At 42.6% G+C, this 26,472-nt stretch overlaps 1 protein-coding gene across 1 annotated transcript in view; it reads right to left on the bottom strand.

Annotated features, from left to right (window-relative positions):
• The window catches only part of LOC124798482 (5-hydroxytryptamine receptor 3A-like), a 162,337-nt gene that overhangs the window by 33,963 nt on the left and 101,902 nt on the right, over positions 1-26,472 (bottom strand). Inside the window, exon 7 of the mRNA XM_047261918.1 lies at positions 10,812-10,961. Within this exon, the coding sequence (XP_047117874.1) occupies positions 10,812-10,961 (150 nt within the window). The remainder of the gene's footprint in view (positions 1-10,811; positions 10,962-26,472) is intronic.

Raw genomic sequence — 26,472 nt, 5'->3', positions numbered from 1 at the left:
TTTTTTCAGAATCTCGAACAGCTTGCACCATTTTATATTGTCGAACGCTTTTTCCAGGTCGACAAATCCTATGAAAGTGTCTTGATTTTTCTTTAGCCTTGCTTCCATTATTAGCCGTAACGTCAGAATTGCCTCTCTCGTCCCTTTACTTTTCCTAAAGCCAAACTGATCGTCGCCTGGCGCATTCTCAATTTTCTTTTCCATTCTTCTGTATATTATTCTTGTAAGCAGCTTCGATGCATGAGCTGTTAAGCTGATTGTGCGATAATTCTCGCACTTGTCAGCTCTTGCCGTCTTCGGAATTGTGTGGATGATGCTTTTCCGAAAGTCAGATGGTATGTCACCAGACTCATATATTCTACACACCAACGTGAATAGTCGTTTTGTTGCCACTTCCCCCAATGATTTTAGAAATTCTGATGGAATGTTATCTATCCCTTCTGCCTTATTTGACCGTAAGTCCTCCAAAGCTCTTTTAAATTCCGATTCTAATACTGGGTTGCTTCTTCTATCACATCAGACAAATCTTCACCCTCATAGAGGCTTTCAATGTATTCTTTCCACCTATCTGCTCTCTCCTCTGCATTTAACAGTGGAATTCCCGTTGCACTCTTAATGTTACCACCGTTGCTTTTTTTAATGTCACCAAAAGTTGTTTTGACTTTCCTATATGCTGAGTCTGTCCTTCCGACAATCATATCTTTTTCGATGTCTTCACATTTTTCCTGCAGCCATTTCTTCTTAGCTTCCCTGCACTTCCTATTTATTTCATTCCTCAGCGACTTGTACTTCTGTATCCCTGATTTTCCCGGAACATGTTTGTACTTCCTCCTTTCTTGACACTATGGATCTCATAATATTGAATTCACTAACGGTTTCCGAAGTGCAAGGCCTCACACGTCTAGCTCCAATTACCATTCCGCGTCCACAGTCTGTCGTGCGGCCATAATTACGTCGTAAAACTTTTCAAATGAACTACCTGAGTACAAACGACAGCTCCACCAGTACACTCTCCTTTTGTATCTTGTGTACGAGATACAGTTATGACCGCCTTCTGTGTATGTGAATATCGCTACCCCGTGACTTTTGTCATCTCAGTGAATGAGAGCACACATCACAGCACAATAGTAGCCATACTAGTAGGTCAGCAGTCAATTAACGGGCACGCACTGAAAACTTTGTACACTAACAAACTAATGCAATTAATCAGTTAAACAAACAGCTACGTTTCTATTAGTGTTCTGGACAGAGGCACGCATAGACAAGGTCAATACCAGCATCACAAATGCTATCATCAGCAATTCACGGTGCAACAATTCCGCAACCCCAGAGATGCATCTACCATTTAAAACACTGGTTTCCAATGAAAGCGGTTCTGTCCACCCATGAAAACTAAGGGTTGAAATCTAATGATGCTCCCATTGGGCAGACTGTACTGTCCGCGAAGCAGCATCGGCTAATAGAATGCCAGCAAGCAATTTTTCTCGTTACTTTCAGTTAAATTAAAGTAACTCCCAAACAAAGCGCCCAGGTGAAAACCAAGAACATTACACAAAATTTGGAAAACTCCCTTTCAATCCTTCAAATTCATACTGAATTCAGTGTCGTTTTCATTCATTAAAATAACTCGCGTGTGGCGAGAGAGAGTTGTTACTGATTTTGGCCGGCCAGTGTGGCCGTGCGGTTCTAGGCGCTTCAGTCTGGAACCGCGTGACCACTACGGTCGCAGGTTCGAATCCTGCTTCGGGCATGGATGTGTGTGATGTCCTTAGGTTAGTTAGGTTTAAGTAGTTCTAAGTTCTAGGGGACTGATGACCACAGATGTTAAGTCCCATAGTGCTCAGGGCCATTTTGTTACTGATTTTCTGCCAGCAGCTTTAATGAAAGTGTTATACTAATCTTTTGGATTTGTAGCTCTTGTACTCTCTCGTGTTTGTAGTTAAAAGTTTTGGATGTAGGTTACGCCTTTTATGCAAAACCATTTTTTCTTGTTATCCAAACATGTTTCAGCATTTCCGTGCCGTCATCAGTGGTTTTTTTTATTGAACAACTGTAAAAAGTGAACATATTTTAGATTATAACTAATCAGACAAAATGAAGCCTAAACACAGTTTTTGTTCGTTTCTTTTCTAATCTTGATTTTACATTATGTGGTTCTGCATGACCTTTTGTATGGTGTCCTACATTAATAGCTCATCATCTGCAAACTAAACACTGTAAATGTGTATTTTATCAGCGAGTTCACACATCCCTTGATTTTTGAAAACGTGGTTTTTGTGAGGCAAAATGTTTTCCGTTTGTATTTTGATATTACTCACGTTTTGTAGTGACTGATCCTTCTTATTTCGTGTACTGAGGGCATTGCAACACATATTAAACCTACTTTGTGTAATTTCGGTTTTATAAACGCCTTTTCAATTCACAAAAAGTGATGTACACGATGTTGTTGTGTGTCTAACACCGTCTACGTTCATTTGTTCAAGAGTGAGTTTGGTACGGAATTTGAATTTTGTTTACTTTTATATCGCTTTCTCTCTCTCTCTCTCTCTCTCTCTCTCTCTCTCTCTCTCTCTCTCTCTCTTTCTCTCACTGTGTGTGTGTGTGTGTGTGTGTGTGTGTGTGTGTGTTTGTGTGTGTACGTGTATTTGTGCGTGTGAGCTCCTTTAGCTGTATGTGTTGCTTTTCTGTAAAGTTCCTTTAATGTGTTAAATAATGTGCCTTTACAGAGTGTAGTGTATTCATTTAAAACTTGATTGCCTTCTGCTATTGCCTTCTGTATGCGGAAGTTTTCTTCTGTTGTTAGTTTGTGGTAAGGTTGTGATCAATAATATATGAACTCACATACAACACCTACCAGTCAGCATACAGACGACAAACACGCAGAAACTTTAAAAAACATTCTTTACCGGTTTTGCCACAGTCCATGATTCAATACTGTGTTCCAAACAGATATATGCAAACATTTCTTCGAGAAGTTAAGGCCTATATTTGATATTAGTAGACGTGTTTCTTTGTTTGTTATGTGTTAGTTTGCTGTCAATGTAACAGAATAACTTAACTTCGTCTGCTTCGTGGTCACTAATTTTGATCTTACATTTCTCGGTAACCTGATACCTGCTATTCCTCATTACTTTTGTCTGTCTTTGATTTACTCTATAAGTATATTCTGTACTCATTAGATTGTCCACTCCATTCAACACGTCTTGTAATTCCTCCTTTCTTTCACTGAGGATAGCAATGTAATCAGCAAATCTTTTCATTGACATTCTTTACCTGGAAATTTAATTCCACTCTTTACCATTCCTTTATTTCCGTCACTGCTTCTTTGATGTATCTACATCTACATCATACTCCGCAAGCCACCAAATGGTGTGTGGCGGAGGGTACTTTCGGTAACACTATCTAATCCCTCCAACCTTGTTCCACTCTCGAATAGTGCGTAGGAAGAATGATTGTCGGTGAGCCTCTGAATTGGCTCTGATTTCTTCCTCGTGGTCAATACGCGAGATGTATGTGGGGGGAAATAATATGTTGTCTGACTCCTCCTGAAAATTGCTGCCCCAAAATTTCAATAGTAAATCTCTGTGATGCAAAACGTCTCTCTTGGAACGTCTGCCAGTGGAGTTTGTTTAGCATTTACGTAACGCTCTCTCGCCAGCTAAACGATCCCGTGACGAAACGCGCCGCTCTTTGTTGGATCTTCCCTATCTCCTCTATCAGCCATACCTCATAGGGATCCCAGACAGATGCAGAATACTCAAGAATCGGGCGAACAAGAGCCTTATAAGCCACTCCTTTCGTGATGAGTTACACTTCCTTAAGATTCTTCCGATGAATCTGAATCTTGTGTCTTCATTTTCCACTATCTGTTTTATATGGTCATTCCACTTAAGGTCGCTCTGGATAGTTAGGCCTAGATATATTACGGCAGATGCTGTGTCCAGCTGTTTGTCATCAATAGTGTAGCTGTACGGTAGTGGATTTCTTTTCTTATGTAAGCGCAATATGTTACATTTATTTACGTTCGGGGTCAATTGCCAGAGTCTTGGACTTAACAGTATGGTCGAAACTGTCATAACTTTTTTAACCTGGGTACCTCGTTCTTGGTTTTCCATTCATAGTGTTCTATCTTGGTTCTTGTACATATTGTATAGCACTCGTCTTTCCTTCTCGATTACTTCGCATTGTTTCCGCAGTCATTTCATTCCTTGAACTTAAGTGCGACATTGCTGCACTGCTGTCTTTCATTGAAATTTGTTGTACTTGCTTCTATCATCGATCAATGGTAGTGTTTCTTCAGTTATCCGAGGTTTCTTCTCAGTTACCTTCCTTCTACCTACATTTTCCTTTCCAGTTTCTGTGATTACCGTTTTTTGAGGTGCTTATTCCTCATCAATTGAACAGTCTACTGTGATATTCGTTATCCACAGCCTCAGAGAACTTCAAACCCATTCCATCATTTATCAGTACTTCAGTATTCCATTTCTTTCCAAACTGAGCCTTCTAGACAATTGTCAACTTTAGTATACTCTTTATCGTTATTACATTATAAAAAGGTAAAGGTATTGTAAGATAACTCCACCATAAAACAGTGAAACATTACTTAACAACTCTGGCAATGTTAAAACATAAATGAAAAACGCGGGACTAACAGTAATGATTTTGTTTTCTTTGATTGAACTAGACAAACGATGGAACATGTACAGCGATGCATAGTTCGAATATACAGACCATACACATTAATATAATTTGGAACTGTGATCTCTTAATAATGCGTGCCGCATATTAATCAAGAAAGCAATACACGACTTATATTTACTTTTTTGTGTTTCATGGACTACAGAATTTAGTAAGGTTGAACAGAACAAAGTAACATCACCAATTTCGCAAAGTTGTCTACGACATGCTATGTACTCCGAAACGGAAGCAGGCAGGTTCGCCGAGTAAAGAATAAAATAGGAATATATACAGTAAAATTAAAAGTCACTATCGGTTTATTTACTGTCATTTTGTACAATCAATTTTCCTTTAATGCTTTTCTATGTTAACTTCACAGTCTTTCTGACAATTTATCTGAATCATGTAGGAAAAATAGCACTTTCCTTTCAATGCAAATTGCGTTCTTTTGCGTTAATGCCATTTTTACTTCAGACAAAATGTATCAAAACTCGAGCTTTTCCATGTTATAGAACATTGATCATTCTCATGAAATACAATGTGACACGAGTTCAATATTTGCCACGGCTTCTCATTTAAAATTCAGCTGATAATTCCTCCAGTTCAGCCTTTTCGAATACACTACTGGCCATTAAAATTGCTACACCAAGAAGAAATGCAGATCATAAACGGGTCTTCACTGGACAAATATATTATACTAGAACTGACATGTGATTACATTTTCACGCAGTTTGGGTGCATAAATCCTGAGAAATCAGGACCCAGAACAACTACCTCTGGCCGTAATAACGGCCTTGATACGCCTGGGCATTGAGTCAAATAGAGCTTGGATGGCGTGTACATGTACAGCTGCCCATGCAGCTTCAACACGAGACCACAGTTCATCAAGAGTAGTGACAGGCGTATTGTGACGAGCCAGTTGCTCGGCCACCATTGACCAGACGTTTTCAATTGGTGAGAGATCTGGAGAATGTGCTGACCAGGGCAGCAGTCTAACATTTTCTGTATCCAGAAAGGCCCGTTCAGGACCTGCAACATGCGGTCGTGCATTATCCTGCTGAAATGTAGGGTTTCGCGGGGATCGAATGAAGGGTAGAGCCACGGGTCGCAACACATCTGAAATGTAACGTCCACTGTTCAAAGTGCCGTCAATATGAACAAGAGGTGACCGAGACGTGTAACCAATGGCACCCCATACCATCACGCCAGGTGATGTGCCAGTATGGTGATGACGAATACACGCTTCCAATGTGCGTTCACCGCGATGCCGCCAAACACGGATGCGATCATCATGATGCTGTAAACAGAAACTGGATTCATCCGAAAAAAATGACGTTTTGCTATTCGAGCATCCAGGTTAGTCGTTGAGTACACCATCGCAGGCGCTCCTGTCTGTGATGCAGCGTCAAGGGTAACCGCAGCCATGGTCTCCGAGCTGATAGTGCATGCTGCTGCAAACGTAGTCGAATTGTTCGTGCAGATGGATGTTGTTTTGCAAACGTCCCCATCTGGTGATTCAGGGATCGAGATGTGGCTGCTCGATCCGTTACAGCCATGCGGATAAGATGCCTGTCATCTCGCCTGCTAGTGATACGAGGCCGTTGGGATCCAGCACGGCGTTCCGTATTACCCTCCTGAACCCACTGATTCCATATTCTGCTAACAGTCATTGTATCTCGACCAAGGCGAGCAGCAATGTCGCGATACGATAAACCGCAATCGCGATGAGCTACAATCCGACCTTTATCAAAGTCGGAAACGTGATGGTATGCATTTCTCCTCCTTACACGAGGCATCACAACAACGTTTCACCAGGCAATGCCGGTAAACTGCTGTTTGTGTATGAGAAATCGGTTGGAAACTTTCCTCATGTCAGTACGTTGTATGTGTCGCCACCGGCGCCAACCTTGTGTGAATGTTCTGAAAAGCTAATCGTTTGCATATCACAGCATCTTCTTCATGCGGGTTAAATTTCGCATCTTTAGCACGTCATCTTCGTGGTGTAGCAATTTTAATTTCCAGTAGTGTATGTCACCGTCGCAGCGACTTGAAACGTTCATACTGAATTTAGCGCTACTCTTTTCTTTACTTAAACGTTCATAAATATTTAGTGGGGACGTTAGCTCTGAAAGTCATTGAGTTCTTTTAACTTGTCTGCCCCTTTTGAAACAAAGTGTCGCATTCATAAACGACTAGCGCAGACGTCATGGATACAGCTGCCGATACATCTACAAGATTGTTCTGCAAACGTCTACGCTTTAATTATTGCTACCCCAATTCACATATCATATCCGTGGCGCTAGCTCCCCTATTTTCCGACAGTAAGAAACGATCTGCCCATCTTTAAACATTTTCGGTGTCCTTCGTCGATCCTATCTGATGCGGATCCCACACCGTACAGCTGTACTCCAGAAGAGGGTGTACGACCGTAGTGCAGACAGCCTCTTCAGTAGACATGTTGCATTGTCTCAATATTCTGCCAATAAATCGTAGTCTTTGCTTTAGCCACAACATTATCTGTGTGATCGTTCCACTTAAGTTATTAGTAACTGTAATCCCTAAGTATTCAGTTGAATTTACAGATTTGAGTGACATATCGTACAACCGAAATGTAGCGGATTCATTTTGGTATTCATGTGGATGACTTCACGCTTTTCATTATTTAGAGTCAACTTACACTTTGCGCACTGCACATATATCTTGTCTAAATCCTTTTGCAATTTGTTTTGATCATCTGATGACTTTATAAGACGGTAAATGACAACATCATCTGCAATGAATCTAAGAGTGCTTCTCAGGTTGTCTCCTAAATCATTCATGTCGATGAGAAACAGGAGAGAGCCTAAAACGCTTCCTTGGGGAACGCCAGATTTTACTTGTGTTTTTCTCGATGACGCTGAGTCAGTTACTACAAACTATGACCTTTCTGAGAGGAAACCACGAATCCAATCGCACAACTGAGACGATAGTCCACAGACACCCTATTTGATTAGAAGCCGTTTCTGAGGTATGCTGTCAAAAGCCTTTTGTAAATCTAAAAATATGGAATAAATTTGACGTCCACTGTCAGTAGCATTCATTACTTTGTGAGAATAAAGAGCTAGTCGTGTTTCACAAGAAGAATATTTTTCTGAACTCATGCTGTGTGTCAATAGATCGTTACCTCGGAGGTAATTCATTATGTTCAAACAAAGAGTACGTTCCAAAATACACTCACGCTAATAAATTAAGGACAATTGCAAAACGTGGAGCCTTACAACGTGGCACTACACAAAACTGGGGCTAATAGCATAGGCACATAGGGATCACACACACACATATCTGTAAGTCCACGGTATTGGTGATAAGTTGAGAAAAACGTCCCAAAACCCATCTGCTACAAAACGCCACTGTTTCCTGCGCATGTACGCCGACGTCAATATGGGATATGATCACCATGCACACGTACACAGGCCGCACAACGGGTTGGCATACTCTGGATCAGGTGGTCGAGCAGCTGCTGGGGTATAGCCTTCCATTCTTGCACCAGTGCCTGTCGGAGCTCCTGAAGTGTTGTAGGGATTTGAAGACATGCAGCGGTACGCCGACCAGAGCAACCCAGACGTACTCGATGAGGTTTAGGTCTGGAGAACAGGCAGGCCATTCGCCTGATATCTTTTGTTTCGAGGTACTCCTCCACGATGGCAGCTCGGTGGGGCCGTGCGTTATCATCCATCAGGAGGAAGCTGGGATCCACTGATCCACTGGAAAGGCGGACACACGAATGCAAAATGACGTCCCGATACACCTGACCTGTTACAGTTCCTCTGTCAAAGACATGCAGGGGTGTACGTGCACTAATCATAATCCCACCCCACACCATCAAACCACGACCTCCATACAGGTCCCTTTCAAGAACATTAAGGGGTTGGTATCTGGTTCCTAGTTCACTCCAGATGAAAACCCGGCGTGAATCACTGTTCAGACTATACCTGGATCCGTCCGTGAACGTAAACTGGGACCACTGTTCCAATGACTATGTACTATGTTCTTGACACCAGGCTTTACGGGCTCTCCTGTGACCAGGGATCAGTGGAAAACACCTTGCAGGTCTCCGGGTGAATTAACCATGTCTGTTCAGTCGTCTGTAGACTGTGTGTCTGGAGGCAACTGTTCCAGTGGCTGCGGTAAGGTCCCAAACAAGGCTACCTGCAGTATTCCGTGGCCGTCTGCGGGCACTGATGGTGAGATATCGGTCTTCTTGTGGTATTGTACATTGTGGACATCCCTACTGCAGCGCCTGGACACGTTTCCTGTCTGCTGGAATCGTTGCCATAGTATTGAGATCACGCTTTGTGGCACATGGAGGGCCCTTACTACGACCTGCTGTGTTTGACCAGCCTCCAGTCGCCCTAGTATTCTACCCCTCGTAACGTCATCACTACGTGTTCTTTGAGCCATTTTCAAGACACAGTCACCATTAGCATGTCTGAAAACGTCTGCACACTTAGTCGCTGCACCGTACTCTGACATGCACCAATACACCTCTGTGTATGTGGACTGCTGCCAGCGCCACCGTGCAACGAGCGCACGTCAGATGCACCGCATGCTCATACCCCGAGGTGATTTGAACCCTCAAACCACCCATCAGAGGGTTGTTTCACCATGTATCAGCATTATCCTTAATTTATGAGCATGAGTGTACTTCTGCAAAGTGCCGTTGGTGATACCGGCCGGTAATTCAACGGATTACTCCTATTTATGTGCTTGAGTATTGGTGTGATCTGTGCAACTTACCCGTCGTCTGGTATGGATCTTCCTTTAAGCCTGCAACTGTGTATGACTGCTAAGTATGGGGCCATCAGCATAATCTCAAACGAGCCTTATTGATACGCTATCTGGTACGGAAGACTTTCTTTTATTAAGTGTTTTACGCTGCTTCTTTACACGGTGGATATCTACTTCTAACAAGGGAACCTCCCCATCGCACCCCCCTCAGATTTAGTTATAAGTTGGCACAGTGGACAGGCCTTGAAAAACTGAACACAGATCAATCGAGAAAACAGGAAGAAGTTGTGTGGAACTATGAAAAAAATAAGCAATATATACAAACAGAGTAGTCCATGCGCAAGATAGGCAGCAACATGGATAGCGTGATCTGAGGAGCGCCGTGGTCCCGTGGTTAGCGTAAGCAGCTGCGGAACGAGAGGTCCTTGGCTCAAGCCTTCCCTCGAGTGAAAAGTTCATTTTCAGACAATTATTATCTGTCCGTCCGTCCGTCCGATGGATTTGACGGTCTACAGACGGAAAAATTTGAAAACGTTAAAAACATATGTTTTGAGAGAGAACAGGGAAAACTGTCCGACTGTAAAACTGTTGCATTCATTTGTTGCAGTTTATGTGACAAACTCTTATGTTTTCATCACTTTTTTGGGAGTGATTATCACATCCACAAGAAAACCTAAATCGGGCAAGGAAGAAGAATCTTTTTACCCAGTCGCCAAGTGTACAAGTTAGGTGGGTCGACAACATATTCCTGTCTTGTGACGCACATGCCGTCACGTGTCGTATTGAATATATCAGACGTGTTTTCCTGTGGAGGAATCGGTTGACCTATGACCTTGCGATCAAATGTTTTCGGTTCCCATTGGAGAGGCACGTCCTTTCGTCTACTAATCGCACGGTTTTGCGGTGCGATTGCAAAACACATACACTAAAACTTATTACAGTGAACAGAGAAGTAAATGAACGAACGGACAGATCATAACTTTATGAAAATAAAGAAACTAAACATTTCACCCGAGGAAAGACTTGAACCAAGGACCTCTTGTTTCGCAGCTCCTTACGCTAACCACGGGACCACGGCGCTCTTGAGCTCACACTCTCCTTGTTGTTGCCTATCTTGCGCATGGACTACTCAGTTCGTATGTTTTCATTATTTTTTTCATAGTTACACACAACTTCTTCCTGTTTTCTCGATTGATCTGTGTTCAGTTTTTCAAGGCCTATCCACTGTGCCATCTTATAACTAAATCTGAGGGGGGTGCGATGGGGAGGATCCCTTGTAAGTTATTCATTTGGCAGCTATTCTTGATTCGAATTCTGTCATCAGTATATTACCATTGGTATCTACTGAGTGAGCACCGAGTACTTACCGACTAGTGGGACGGTGATCTCGTAGGAGAAGTTGTGGTAGAGGTCGGTGAGGGAGAGGCACTGAGCCGCCATGAGGCACAGCCCCACCGAGAAGCGCTCCGCCTCCCAGGGTGGCAGCAGCAGCATCGCCAGCGTGGCCAGGCACAGCACTGCAACAACACCATGCCGCCTGCGTTACACACTGGCTTACGTTAGGACGCGTTGCCAATGAACTCGTACGTGAGCTGCAGAAACTTAACACACGTCCAAATCAGCGATGAAACTGCTATGAGGGGAGATCAAAAAGTAAGTTACACCCTACGGCTTATCTTAGAAAACAGATTAAGGAAAGGCAAACCTACGTTTCTAGCACTTGTAGACTTAGAGAAAGGTTTTGACAATGTTCACTGGAATACTCTCTTTCAAATTCTGAAGGTGGCAGGGGTAAAATACAGGGAGCGAAAGGCTATTTACAATTTGTACAGATACCAGATGGCAGTTACAAGAGTCGAGGGACATGAAAGGGAAGCAGTGGTTGGGAAAGGAGTCAAACAGGGTTGTAGCCTATCCCCGATGTTATTCAATCTGTATATTGTGGAAGCAGTAAAGAAAACAAAACAAAAATTCGGAGGAGGAATTGAAATCCATGGAGAAGAAATAAAAACTTTGAGGTTCGCCGATGACATTGTAATTCTGTCAGAGACGGCAAAGGACTTGGAAGAGCAGTTGAACGGAATGGACAGTGTCTTGAAAGGATGATATAAGACGAACGTCACCAAAAGCAAAACGAGGATAATGGAATGTAGTCGAATTAAATCGGGTGATGCTCAGGGAGTTAGATTAGGAAATGAGAAGCTTAAAGTAGTAAATGAGTTTTGCTATTTGGGGAGCAAAATAACTGATGATGGTCGAAGTAGAGAGGATATAAAATGTAGACTGGCAATGGCAAGGAAAGCGTTTCCGAAGAAGAGAAATTTGTTAACATTGAGTATAGATTTAAGTGTCAGGAAGTCGTTTCTGAAAGTATTTGTATGGAGTGTAGCCACGTGTGGAAGTGAAATATGGACGATCAATAGTTTGGACAGTAAGAGATTAGAAGCTTTCGAAATGTGGTGCTACAGAAGAATGCTAAAGATTAGATGAGCAGACCACATAACTAACGAGGAGGTACACTCCGTCTTCAGCTCACGAGTGGCGTACCGGGACCATCCGACCGCCGTGTCATCCTTAGAGGAGGAAGTGGACAGGAGGTTCAAATGGTTCAAATGGCTCTGAGCACTATGGGACTTAACTTCTGTGGTCATCAGTCCCCTAGAACTTAGAACTACTTAAACCTAACTAACCTAAGGACATCACACACATCCATGCCCGAGGCAGGATTCGAGCCTGCGACTGTAGCAGTCGCGCGGTGGACAGGAGGTGCGTGGGGTCAGCACACAGCTCTCTCGGTATTTATGATGGTATTCTTGACCGAAGCCACTACTATTCGGTCAAGTAGTTCCTCAATTGGCATCACGAGGCTGAGTGCACCCCGAAAAATGGCAACAGCGCATGGTGGCCTGGTTGGTCACCCCCATCAAGTGCCGACCACGCCCGACAGCGCTTAACTTCGGTGTTCTCACGGGAACCGGTGTATCCACTGCGACAAGGCCGTTGCCACTAATTAGGAGGTATTGAATAAAATCGGGGAGAAGAGAAATTTGTGACACACTTGACTCGAAGGAGGGATCGGTTTGTAGGACATGTTCCGAGGCATCAAGGGATCACCAATTTAGTTTTGGACGGCAGCGTGGAGGGTAAAAATCGTAGAGGGAGACCAAGAAATGAATACACTAAACAGATTCAGAGGGATGTAGGTTGCAGCAGGTAGAGGGAGATGAAGAAGCTTACACAGGATAGAGTAGCATGGAGAGCTGCATCAAACCAGTCTCTGGACTGAAGACCACATCAACAACACATTATCAAGGCACACGAAGTAGCTTTTATTGAATGCTGCACTACACTTCAAAGTGACACACAATACATGACGCTATTTTCCAATATAATCACCAAGTTTGTAAACAACGATCGGAACATTTTACCAGTTGTACAATTGCACAACGATAGAGATACTCTCCTTGGTCGGGGAGCCATTCGAGAACAAGTATGTGACCGTTCTTTGTCGTCCGAAAACCTACCATAGCTGCTAATCGACTCCTTGATTGCTTGGACATCGTCTTCTGTGGTCCAAGTGCAGGGGTTCGGCAAATAAAAATATGGAAACACCGCGAGAAATGCTTGCTTTGCCATGTATGCAGATGGTAGCTAAGCGTGCAGGTTGCGCTGTATTGAGCACAACTGGCTCCTACCTGTGTTGTGTCGTCAATACGGTGCAAGTGTCATTCGAGGTCAGAACAGTGTTCTGTGTACTTCTGAGAGCATTGTGTCGAAGCCAAGTGTATTCGAACGTGGGCAAAATGTGGTTGCTCGCATGGTATGCGCTTCCGTAATCAAGGTAGCCCCGAAGTGACAGATGCTTCAAGAGGCACCATGTCAGAGTTTAACGCCGCATACAAAAAAAGCGGAAAAACATCATCCGCTAAGTCACGACGCGGACGGAAGTGTATGCCAAGTGACTGCGACGGATGGTCGTCGAGGAGGATTACCACCAACAATAATCTGACAACAGCTGCAAAAGTCACAGCAGAACTGAATGTCGCAAACGCGAACCCTGTCAGCACCAAAACAGCACGAAGGCAGCTCCAGAAGCAGGGAACTGCAACGTGAGCTGGAATGCTAGAACCGCTCGTCGGTGCTGAAAATGCTCGAAACAGAAAAACATCGTGACGAAGCCCAAGCCCTAAAATCTGGACTATGGAGCAATGGAACGAAGTCATTTGGTTAGATTAGTCTTGTTTCACACTATTTCCAATTTCTCGCCGAACTTATGGCCCATCCCTAGAGTGAAACACGGTTGGGGTTCGATGATGATTTGGGCAGCCATATCGTGGTATTTCACAGGTCCCATGCTTACCCTGCGTTACTACCAAAGATTGTGTGACCGTTTTGATTGATCAGGTCCACCCCATATTACAGTGATTGTCCCCAACGGTGATGCGGTGTTTCAAGATGAGAGCTCGCATAGTCAGGAAATGGTTTTGTGGGGACGAGGAGGCACTGACACATCTCTCCTGGGCATCACGCTCAGCTGATCTCAGTATTATTAATCCTTTGTGGTCTAATTTGGAGAGGAGGGTGCTTGACCGCTATCCACCTCCATGACTGTAACCTGAAGTTGCCTCTGTAAGAAGACTGGTATAAGTTTCCATCCTGAAGCATACAAGACGTATATTTACCCATTTCGAGATGCGTATATGCTGCTTTGGATGCCAGTCAATCTCCTACATCATATAGTGATGTGTTGTATTTTTGTCCACCCTCTACTACGTTTACTGGCAGCCGAAATTCCGAAGCATAGTCCAATGATTTTGTTTTAAATCATAGTTACGAATAAAATCCAGATTCCTCCACTGTAACTCAAAGAGCAGGGGGAATTTTTTAGATGTTCTTCCTCTTCAGTAACCGTCGTTATTTTTTTCTTGTTTCTTTTTGGGCGAACTGAGAAACCCATCTGCGATTCACTTCTTTTTATTTACCCCCATCATCCATCGTTATCCTATAAAGATTATGAGAAATGTGGCATTCTATTCTTCTGATCATTATGGTCGTACAAACGATTTTTTTGGTGAGTACTTTCATTGCCACGACATAAAGTTCCAAATTAAAGAAGAGAAGGAGCTCGAAAACTCGCCAAGAAATGGGCCCGACGAGTGTGTGCGGTTCAAATCCGATTTGTGCTTCTCCTAACACAAAAGGAGAAGCAACTGTCAGTCAGCACCTTCAAATAGTAACATAAAACACTGGCAGAATTGTCTCTATTGTCTGAACGATGTCTTGTAATGCGTCAAAATTTGCGTTGCGTTAAATCGGCATTATTAGCAGGTGTCGCATCTTATTATCGAAATTTCCTGTTATGAAAGAAACCAGCGTTTAATTAGTTGTTTTGTAAAGAGTTCTTACATGTATTTTTGTAAAATGTACAGATTGTCGCCTGAGAATATCTGAGCGGCAGAATCGGGTCAAAGTCAGCGAGTTTACTGCGCACGGAGGACTGCAGAGTTGATGTTTGTGGCAAAGATAATATCTGCGGCGCAGGTACCGCAAGACCCCAACAACAGCCACAAAGAAAAAGCAACTGTTGTGAAAAAGGAGAATTAGCGTGCTATGTTTGTTCATCGTAAATGGTTCTTGGTTTTTCCCATGAGAAATTCAGTTAATCGTTGTTGATTGGTAGCTGAACTAAGATCAATCCGAGTCGAAATTAGGCTTGGGAGTAGTTGAGTCAAACGCTGCCGTCGTTTAGGATAATTCCATGAGATTGTTAGCAGCTTGTTTCATAGATATTTACACCGATCTGTGATCATTTTAATCCCACTTTGTTGGTGCGTAAAGCGTCAAGTGATTGATTTGTGTGGGAACTTGGAATTTTGTGTAGGTAGCAGTAGTGGCTACGGTACATTGTAGTTTAGCAATGGTTTCCCGTGGTTTGTGAGTTTATCCAAAACAGTTACTGAACGAATTGTAGCTTGAAAGCCACTCGTTTATAGGGAATCCGTATCTCGACCAGACTGGATATTTTCTGTTTTGTGAGATAAGTGACGTTACCATGTGTTGTGTTTATCCATCACTGTAACCTTAACTTGCTTTTGTTTTGCAATAAGACTGGTATAAGTTTCCATCCTAAAGCATGCAGAATGTATATTTACCCATTTCGAGACGACTGTAAGCTGCTCTGAATGCCAGCGGATCTCCTACACCGTATGGTGATGTAGTTTTGTCCACCACCTGGAGATGGCTTTCATGTTAACCACGTCTGTGCGGCTTTTGTCAGATTATTGAGACCATTTCACAAGCGCAACGTTGCATTTAGTTCGTATAACGCGAGAATATGTAAGCAGTTTAGAAGTTTTATCCACATTAAACGTGCCGTTCCTTGTACTTCAGTTCTGTAGTACGTTTCAAGTTGCCACGCAATTTCACTCCCACTCTGGGATGCAACGTCACTGTGTCTGGAGGAAATCTAGAACATATATTGTCCTTCGACAATGGGCCATTCACCACTCATGTTGCGCAATGGTCTTGGCATGGTACGACATATGGAATTTGCTTCGTGAACCCCCCTCGTAAATATGACGAGGATTGAATAGTTAGTATCAATGTCATCAGTTATACTCGTACAGGGTGAATTGGTTGAAACGTAACACCCCTTTTATAGGGTCAACAATTGGAAACGACCTTCTTGCTCTTTTTCCTGTGATTATTGCATATCTTCGTGGGGTGGCTTTGTACATCTATATCTACATCGATATACATACTCCGCTATCCACCGTACGGCGCGTGGTGGAGGGCACCCTTTACAACAACTAGTCGCTTCCTTTCCTGTTCCACTAGCGACCAGGGCAAAACGACTGTCTACATACCTTCGTATGCGCCCTAATTTCTCATATCTTATCTTCGTGGTCCCTACGCGAAATGTAAGTTGGCAGCCTCTAAACTTTCTCAGCAGTGTTCTTCGAAACAAATATCTCCTTCCCTCCAGGAATTCGCACTTGAGCTCCCGAAGCATTTCCGTAACACTTGAATGCTCATCGAACCTACGGGTAACAAACCTAGCACGTCACCTCTGAATTGCTTTGATGTCTTCTTTCAATCTGACCTGTTGAGGATCCCAAATACAGGAACAGTACTCAAGAACAAGTCGCACTAGCGTCGTATATGCAGTCTCCTTTACAGATTAACCACAGTTTCCTAAAATTCTCCCAATAAACCCAAGTTGATCATTCGTCTTCCCTACCACAATCCTCACATAGACGCTCCATTTCATATCGCTTCTCAACGTTACGAACAATATTTAAACGACGTGACTGTGTCGGGCAGGACATTACTAATACTGTATCCGGACGCTACTGGTTTCCTTTCCCTACTCATCCGCATTAACTTACATTTTCCACATTAAGAGCCAGCTGCCATTCATCATGTAATATTTCTGGCTTAGTCATCCATCATACTAGGCTCCAAGAAGCTCTTCCCAGAGCAGTGGAGATGCAAGAAGTATATAGATGACGAAATTTGGTGTGAGGTACCTATGACAGATGTTAGATTTGGTAGCATTCCCGTGAGAAAGACCGCCTGCATAATGCTACAGCTCTGTGATTGGCTGCTGTGTTCGGAGCAAGGGTGCCAAACCGTTTAAGTATAGTTATTATTATTAGTTAAACTACTCATTGGAATGACTTCACTTTTTAATATAAATATCTCTCAACAGCTATCAATCAGTCATTTTACAATTATTAAAAACAATTTAAATCAAAAACAAAAGACTGACGAAATTACAGACGAAGCACTTCGGGAGCGTTCGGGTCGCGCCTTTTCTGGTACAGCGCGCGAAGTGTTTCGGACTGTTCGTCACTCTGGATTAGGCAGTCAAGAAGAGCAGACATGTTGTCTGTCGTAGGATGTGTTTTCAATTTTTTATTTAAGTTCCTGTTCGTCACTCTGGATTAGGCAGTCGAGAAGAACACACATATTGTCTCTCGCAAGATGTGTTTGCCAGTATTCAGTATTAAAAGATTCACTCCGGTAGTCATGAGGCACAGACACGTGCCACAAATAGTATAAAGATACATTTTCGTAAATATTGTGTTTGATCATGTACTTTACTGTATCAGAAGGTGTTGTATTAAGATCATGTAGTCTTCTCATGTGGCTATATTAAAATACTCGAGTGTAGTATAAAGATACATTTTTGTAAATATTGTGTTTGATCATGTACTTTGCTGTATCAGAAGGTGTTGTATTAAGATCATGTAGTCTTCTCATGTGGCTATATTAGAATACTCGAGTGGCATCCCAAAGAAGTGATACATTATTTCAGAACAGAACCTCGCTAAAAGCCAGTTTCAGCCTCAAGATACAGAGCCTACGACCTGCGCGCTGTTTTCTGCGCTGGGGACATCAGCTTGAAGACAGCAGGTTAGTGAGCTATAACAGAACCTTCGTATTCCACACAGTGCAATGGAAACAACTAGGCGCCTCACGTGTACTGCATACACAGAATAAATGTGCTCAGTGACACGTCATCTGCAGTCATGCAGAGGAGGTAAAGGTGGATGATCGTTATTAACACCAACAATCAATACATTCTTCCTTTCTTGCCGTAATCACACCAACTACAAATTTTGCCTAGGTCGTCTTGTATCAACCCACGTCACTTATCTTCGACACCTTCCTGTACACCACAGCATCATCAGCGAACAACCGCAGATTGCTTCCCACCTGTCTGCCATATCATTTACGTATACAGAAAATTGTAATGGTGCTATCACACTTCACTAGGTCCACTCCTGATGTTACCCCTGTCTCCGATGAACACTCGCCGTCGAGGACAACATACAGGGTTACATTACTTAAGAAGCCTTCACATATCTTGGAGCCTATTCTGCGTGCACGTACTTTCGTTAACCTGTGTTTGGCTGTGTTAGTGGTAGACGGTGGCAGGATGTCCTCCCTGTCGTCACCTTGCCATCCCCTTACCCCCCACTCCTCGTCCCCTCCCCCTCTTCCGGGAGGGAATTTGTGACTCCTTCTGTCCGCGTCTAGTATTATCCCATACTCGAAGTGTTTTCGAATCGTATAACTGAGGCTTGACGTGGGTACCACCTCGGCATTCACCTAGTCGGAGAAGGAAAACATGAAGGCTGGCCAGCCCACCGGGAAGATACGATACGGGGTCGGCGTACGAGGTCGGCGCCCCTCTCCGAATCTCAGACAGCCGTGCGCGTTGGGACGCAAGTCAAGATATCAACATGATGTTTAAAAAATAATAATAATATGCAGAAGGGCCAGTACTTGTGATTTTGTTTCATGTTAAATCCTCTCTACTCTTCTAAGACTGTTACCACGTAAGACTGTTACCACGATATTTATTAATATTGGCGTTGAAACGTCTTACCGCAGCGTCCGAGAAATGTACTAAAATTGAAAGGCAAGGCGACCGGAGTTGCTTCGCCTAGTGTTGCTAATATGCCAGGCTCCACCGTTGTACCGAGCCTCTCGGTAGTTTGCTTGTTTCCACAAAAGGCTTCCACGAAAACATAAGGCGAACATATATTTGAAGTAGTTTTCCAAAGTCGTTTCCGATGGGCACACAGCTCCACTTGCAAAAACTACCGCCATGGAAAAAGACGTAGCTTCTTAGTGGCCTCTTGCTGCCTATAACGAAGCAGCCTGGCCTGAAGCCTCACTTGGTGGCGCCTGCAGCGCACTACTCTATTTCGGCTGCGTTGTCTATCAACTTGAGCACGCTTTTCGAAAAGTTTCAACGCCAATGTCAACAAGTGTTATATCAATGTAAAAATCCCTTCAAGCTTTCGAATTTCATATAAATAAAAATCGTTATGTTATAGAAAAGACGTTGTCACCTTCAGTTAAAGCTTGGTTTGGCGCAGCTCTCTACGATAGTCCGTCCTGTGCAAGCCTCTTCATTTCTGCATACTATTGCAACCTACATCCGTCTAAACTCGCTTACAGTGTTGAAACCTTTTCTCAATCTACAATTTTTTACTCTCCACACTTCTCTCCATTACAGAATTCACAATTACTTCATGTTACATGACGTATCCTATCAACTGATTCCTTCTTTTTGTCGAGTTGTCCCAATTCGATTCAGTTCCACCTCAATAGTTATTCGATCTACCCACATACAGCACCACATTTCGAATCCTTATGTTCTCTCCTTGTCCGAAGCGTTTATCGCCCACGATTCACTTCCTTACATGACTTCTTTCACTTAAATTTATATTACAGTAGCGACCCACCCGGGCTTCACACGGGTTGCACTAAGTATCAGTGGCCTAATAAACTGCCTAGCGCAAATGTACTTTCGTTTACGGGGTACTGCGTATAGTTATGATTTAAATTCTTGCGCGAGCTATGGCCACTTACCGATCGCCCTATCCGACCGCCATTTCGGCGGGAGCTACATTTTCTGTGTGACCTTTTCCCACATTTCCCAGCGTAACATAGCTTCGAAATGCCCTCTGCCACGCAACATCGTTAGGTTACATACTCTGCCAAGCATTATTGTTATGAAGGACCCTCCGTCATGCACCATCGCTTTGGAACATCTGTGCCATGCAACGTTCGTACACTGGCACGAAAAACTGTTTGCAACAAACGTCATTATGAGGAACCCTCTGCCACGCAAGACTGGTAAGAAGTGCCCTTCGCCACGCAGCACTGATACGAAGCACTCTCTGCAGTGTAATATTGGCATGACGAACCCGCTACCAAATAACATCGGTATGACGCACCCTCTGCCATGCAACACTGAGATGAAGCACCCTCTGCCTCACATCATCGGTACGGAGCACCCTCTGCCACACAGCACTGGTAAAAGGCAACTTCTACCACTTACAGTGCGTCATATCACCCTCTGCCTTGCAACATGGTACGAAGAACGCTTTGCCATACAACAATGTTACGAAGCAGCCTGTGCAACATAATATCACTAGAAAGCACGCTATGCCACTCAAACTTGGTAACAAACACCCTCTGCAACATTAAATTTTTGCGAAGCACCCTCTGCCATCCAACAGTGGTACGAAGCACTCTCTGCCATCCAAAAGTGGCAAAAAGCATCCTCACACTTCTAAGTTTTTTGCTGTCTTTTGCATCAATATCTCTGTTGTTGCAATAGTTAAGAGTATTACCCACACAATAAAATAATGTGGCCTAACCTCGTTCCGCTATCATGAGCACTCCCTATATGGATTAGTAAACTGATGGAACTCGGGCAATAACATCATGTCATGGGACACACCAAGTTACTTTCGCTCCCACAGCTTCATTAGTTTTCATATGGTTTAGTTACTTTACACAATAATTCGTATTCGAATGGAACACGCCAGTGTTCAAAATATCAACTTAATTGATATTTCAATATGACTGCCTACTGGCCATTCATATATATGTTCTCACAACAGGAAACAATATCTAGTTTAATAATACAAGTAAACTTTGAATTAAATAAGCTTAAGTCTCTAAACACATATTCTTGTGCACAGTACGAGGAGTTGCCCAGGTGGAACTTTTACCACTTAATTACAAATTTAGCTATATTGTCTGTCAGACATTTAAAATCTCTGGGTAGGTGACCAAAGATTTTGCTACCTTATTATTCGCTGTTTCTGACCTGAACTATTTGCAATGAAGAGTACTGAAGGTCACTTTCTTCTAACATTTTAATCACGGATGCCATAGAGGAATTATGTATTCTGATTCTGTAGTTGAAATAGCTGTACGCAAATCCTCAAACGTTTGCCTATAGAATATCGAGAGTGAACACTACATACTATTCTTCTGGCATGCTTTTGTGCAATAAAAGCTTAGGTTGGTTACCGTAGAATATAATTCCATACGATATTACTGAATGAAAATAAGCAAACTATGTTGATATAGAATTTTCTCTCCCTCCAAGGCATGCTATAACTCGAAGCCCAAAAGTGGCTGAACTTACTTACGAAGCTCTAAAGTGCATTTTGGTAATTTAATTTCTCATGAATAAGTTCACCGAAAAATTTTGAAGATTCCAGCTTCCTAACTAACTCCCGACCATGTCTTAATATAAGGGTCTGTCAAATGAAAACGAGAAAGACGGGAAAAAATAAGTAAACTATTTATTATTTCATAAGTAATCACCGTAACTATTAATACATTTATACTACCGTGAGTCCAGACGGTCAATGCTTTCATGGAAAAATGTTTGCGGTTGCCTACGGTACCATGATTGTACCGAGGCGTGATCTCTTCGTCCGGGGCAAATCGACAACTATTCCTTCAGGACTCCAAAAATGGAAATCGCATGGAGAAAGATCGGGACTGCATGAAGAATGTGGCCCTGCCCGCGTGTTGCCGAAGTTATTTCAATACGCTGCAGAAGTTTCGCTGGAAATCCCTTAAACATCTTCCATACAGTCCCGATATCTCCCCAAGCAATTTCCGAATTTTTGGAGCCCTGCCGGAAAACATCTGTGGGCTTCCATTTGCTTCGGACTAAGAGATGCATCCCGGCGTACAATCATTGTTCCAGAGGCAACCACAAACATTTTTCTATGAAGGCATTGAAGGCCTTGTCTCACAGTGAGAAAAATGTATTAACAGTTATGGTGATAACCTTTGAAATAATGAATAGTTTCCTTACCTTTTTCATTTGTCTCGTTTTCATTTGATTGCCCTTTATAGGTTGATGCACTCACTTTCTCAAATTCTAAAGTGGCAATAAAAGATGGCTACAAAGAGTTGCAGAAGTTTATCTACATCTAATCCATACTGCGCAAGCCACCTGACGGTGTGTGGCGGAGGGTACTTTGAGTACCTCTATCGATCCTCCCTTCTATTCCAGTCTCGTATTGTTCGTGGAAAGAAAGATTGTCGGTATGCCTCTGTGTGGGCTCTAATCTCTCTGCTTTTATCCTCACGGTCACCTCGCGAGATATACGTAGGAGGGAGCAATATACTGCTTGACTCCTCGGTGAAGGTATGTTCTCGAAACTTCAACAAAAGCCCGTACCGAGCTACTGAGCGTCTCTCTTGCAGAGTCTTCCACTGGAGTTTATCTATCATCTCTGTAACGCTTTCGCGATTACTAAATGATCCTGTAACGAAGTGCGATGCTCTCCGTTGGATCTTCTCTATCTCTTCTATCAACCCTATCTGGTACGGATCCCACACTGCTGAGCAGTATTCAAGCAGTGGGCGAACAAGCGTACTGAAACCTACTTCCTTTGTTTTCGGATTGCATTTCCTTAGGATTCTTCCAATGATTCTCAGTCTGGCATCTGCTTTACCAACGATCAGCTTTATATGATCATTCCATTTTAAATCACTCCTAATCCCTACTCCCAGGTAATTTATGGAATTAACTGCTTCCAGTTGCTGACCTGCTATATTGTAGCTAAATGATAAAGGATCTTTTCTTCTATGTATTCGCAGCACATTACACTTGTCTACATTGCGATTCAATTGCCAAAACACTACAAAACTCTATAAAAGATGTTAACTGGGTAGGTCAGTGCGAAAGGAGGACAAATACTAAAAAAAAAAGAGTATTCTTCAATGGCATTCTTCAGCTAAGAAGCAATCTTCGGCTTCAGAAGTGCCAATTACATTAAGATTAGATGTACTTTTTGTTCCACAATGAGGAGATCGTCAAGGATGTAGAACGTGTCATACAACATGAATACATGATACATGTTTACAAAGAATAAGGTATACTAAGGTACCTTCCGCAGAACTCATTTAAAATGGTCTTCGTGGATGAACAATCTTAACATACTCCTACTTTCACTTAAAAGTTAATGAAAAACATGTTGCAAATAATCAAATGAACTATCATGCGCAAAAGAATTCGAACCACCTGAATCACTTTTCGCCTGACTTGTATGCAACTCACATAACGTTACTGTCTTGCAGGTCCTCTGCTCTCTTTTTGGTACAATCGTTTGACTATACAGAATGGTTACAAGAGACCACAAGATGTAACTGCTCTGTATGTTTATCATTCGAGGTGCACATTAATATCACGACACCGCAAATATCACAAAACACGTTATTTTAGATATGACACAATTATTACGCTTATAAACTCAAATTATTATAGTAAGTGACATTTCCAAAAACAAATTTTAACTTGAACCTACATTACGAACATTTTTGTACTGGACTGGGTCCCGGCACTCCAGTCCAGTAACTATTTCTCCTGTTAACTAACTACGAAAGATCTTAATTATGGTTTCAGTCACAAGTGTGCGCAGGTGAAACTTGAAATGACTAGGCATACAGTTTTGTTTTGGACAGAGATTCGAACCCAGCTCCTAATCGGATTGTTAACTAAGCACAATCAAATGTCAGAATTCGTAATTTTTCACCAGTAGAGAACTGACTTAAACTGAAATGACAGGACGAAAAAGTTTTCAGATACCGGGATTCGAGACCAGAACCTACCGTTGTTGACTTTTAGTCACGAATAGATGTTAAAAATGTGTTTGTTTTAGCAGTAGCGAGATGTGCACATGTCTGACCTGGAAATAACGTGACGTAAAGTTCTGTGTCTGACTGGGAGTTGGAACAGGCTTTCTTTATTTTTGAGTCATCAATCTTCCGACTAGTTAGTTTGATGCGGCCCGCCACGAATTCCTCTCCTTTGCCAACTTCTTCATCTCAGAGTAGCACTTGAAACCTACGTCATCAATTATTTACTAGGTGTATTCCAGTCTCCGTCTTCCTCTACCGTTTCTTTTTTTTTTTCACTTCGCAGCTCCATCTAGTACCATGAAAGTCATTCCCTGATGTCTTAACAAGTGTCCTATATTCTTGACCCTTCTCCTTGTCAGTGTTCTCAAATCTCAAATGCTTTGATTCCCTTCTGTTCCGATTTTGCCACTGTCCATGTTTCACTACCATTCAATGCTGTGCTTCAAACGTACATTCTCAGTAATGTCTTCCTCAAACTAAGGCCAATGTTTGATATTAGTAGATTTCTTTTGACCAGGAATGCCCTTCTTGGTAGTGCCAGTCTGCTTTTGATGTCCTCCTTGCTCCGTCCGTCATAGGTTAATTTGCTACCTAGGTAACAGAATTCCTTAACTACATCTAACTCATGACCATCAATCGTGATGTTAAGTTTCTCGCTCTTCTCATTTCTGCTAGTTCTCATTACTTTCGTTTTTCTTCGATTTACTCTCAATCCATATTCTGTACTCATTAGACTGTTCATGCCATTCAGGAGATCCTGTAATTCTTCTTCATTGTCACTCAGCATAGCAATATTATCAGCGAATCGTATCATTGATATTCTTTCACTTACAATTTTAATTCCACTCTTGACCCTTCCTTTTATTTCCATCATTGCTTCTTCGATGTACAGATTGAACAATAGGAGCGAAAGACTACATCCCTGTCTTAGACCGTTTTTTAATCCGAGCATCTCGTTCTTGGTCGTCCACTCTTATTATTCCCTCTTGGCTCGTGGACGTATTGTCTCTCTCTATAGCGTACCTCTATTTTTCTCAGAATTTCGAACATCTTGCACCATTTTACATTGTAGAACGCTTTTTACAGGTCGACAAATTCTCTAAACGTGTCTTCATTTTCTTTAGTCTTGTTTCCATTATGAATCGGAACGTCAGAATTGCCTCTCGGGTGCCTTTACCTTTCTAAGACGAAACTGATCGTTATCTAACACATCCTCAATTTTCTTTTCCATTCTTGAGTATATTATTCTTGTCAGCAATTTGGATGCATGAGCTGTTAAGCTAATTGTGCGATATTTCTCGCTCATGTCAGCTGTTGTAGTGTTCGGAATTGTGTGATATTTTTCCGAAGGTCAGATGGTATGTCGCCAGACTCATACAGTCAACACACCAATGTGAATAGTCGTTTCTCCTAATGATGTTAGAAATTCTGATGGAATGTTATCTATTCTTTTTGCCCTATTTGATCGTAAGTCCTCCAAAGCTCCTTTAAATCGTCATTCTATTACAGGGTCCCCTATTTGTTCTAAATCGACTCCTGTTTCTTCTTCTGTTACATCAGACAAATCTTGCCCTCATAGATGTTCAAATGTGTGCGACATCTTATGGGGCTTAACTGCTAAGGTCATCAGTCCCTAAGCTTACACACTACTTAACCTAAATTGTCCTAAGGACAAACACACACACCCATGCACGAGGGAGGACTCGAACCTCCGCTGGGACCAGACGCACAATCCATGACTGCAGCGCCCTAGACCGCTCGGCTAATCCCGCGCGGCTCTCCTCATAGAGGCCTTCAATGTACTCTTTCCACCTATCCACTCTCTCCTCTGCATTTATCAGTGGAATTCCGGAAACTAGTACCAAAAGCTATTGTTGAAAATGCACGGAGAGATGTTAAAAATCATTTGCGACGTTTAGTTTGGTGTGCGTATGCTACAATTTGAAATGACACGATAAAAACTTTTGTGCCATATTAGGATTCGAACCGAGACACATACTACATGGAGACCTTTGGAAGTTTAGAATCTTGGCGAAACACTGAGACGAGGGAACTGCATCGTCCCGAAGGCGTCAGACTCAGCGAAAGGAGAGATCTGAGTTCGAATCACAGTACAGCATCAATATTTTCAACATTTCAAATTTAGATACAGTGAGGTATAGGTGCCCATAGATCTTACATGACGATTCGCTCATTAATTAAAAAAGAATAGTGTAAGAAAGCAAACTCGTGACATCGTGTCTCTTTGTGCTTGTTAAAAATTGTTGCCCGATGTGTGAATCGAACCTGCACCTTGGGTATATGTAGCTAGAATCATTCCAACAGACCACCACCGTAAACGCAGGACTGGTTCACGATTCTTTCGCAACGAAGGATGCTCCACAGTATCTGAAGGTTGACTACAGCCTGCTGAATACATTCATTTCCTTGTTCGTTTCCATCGATATTCACTAACTGTCTACTCAGTCGCGTTTTTGACTTGATTTTTTAATCACTGAAATGAAATTACTTAACAGCCAGCTGCACGAACTGGCAATACGGTAGGCTGCG

The sequence above is a fragment of the Schistocerca piceifrons genome, chromosome 5, assembly GCF_021461385.2.
Source record: "Schistocerca piceifrons isolate TAMUIC-IGC-003096 chromosome 5, iqSchPice1.1, whole genome shotgun sequence".
Lineage (NCBI taxonomy): Eukaryota > Metazoa > Arthropoda > Insecta > Orthoptera > Acrididae > Schistocerca > Schistocerca piceifrons.
This window is presented reverse-complemented; position numbering and strand designations above follow the sequence as displayed.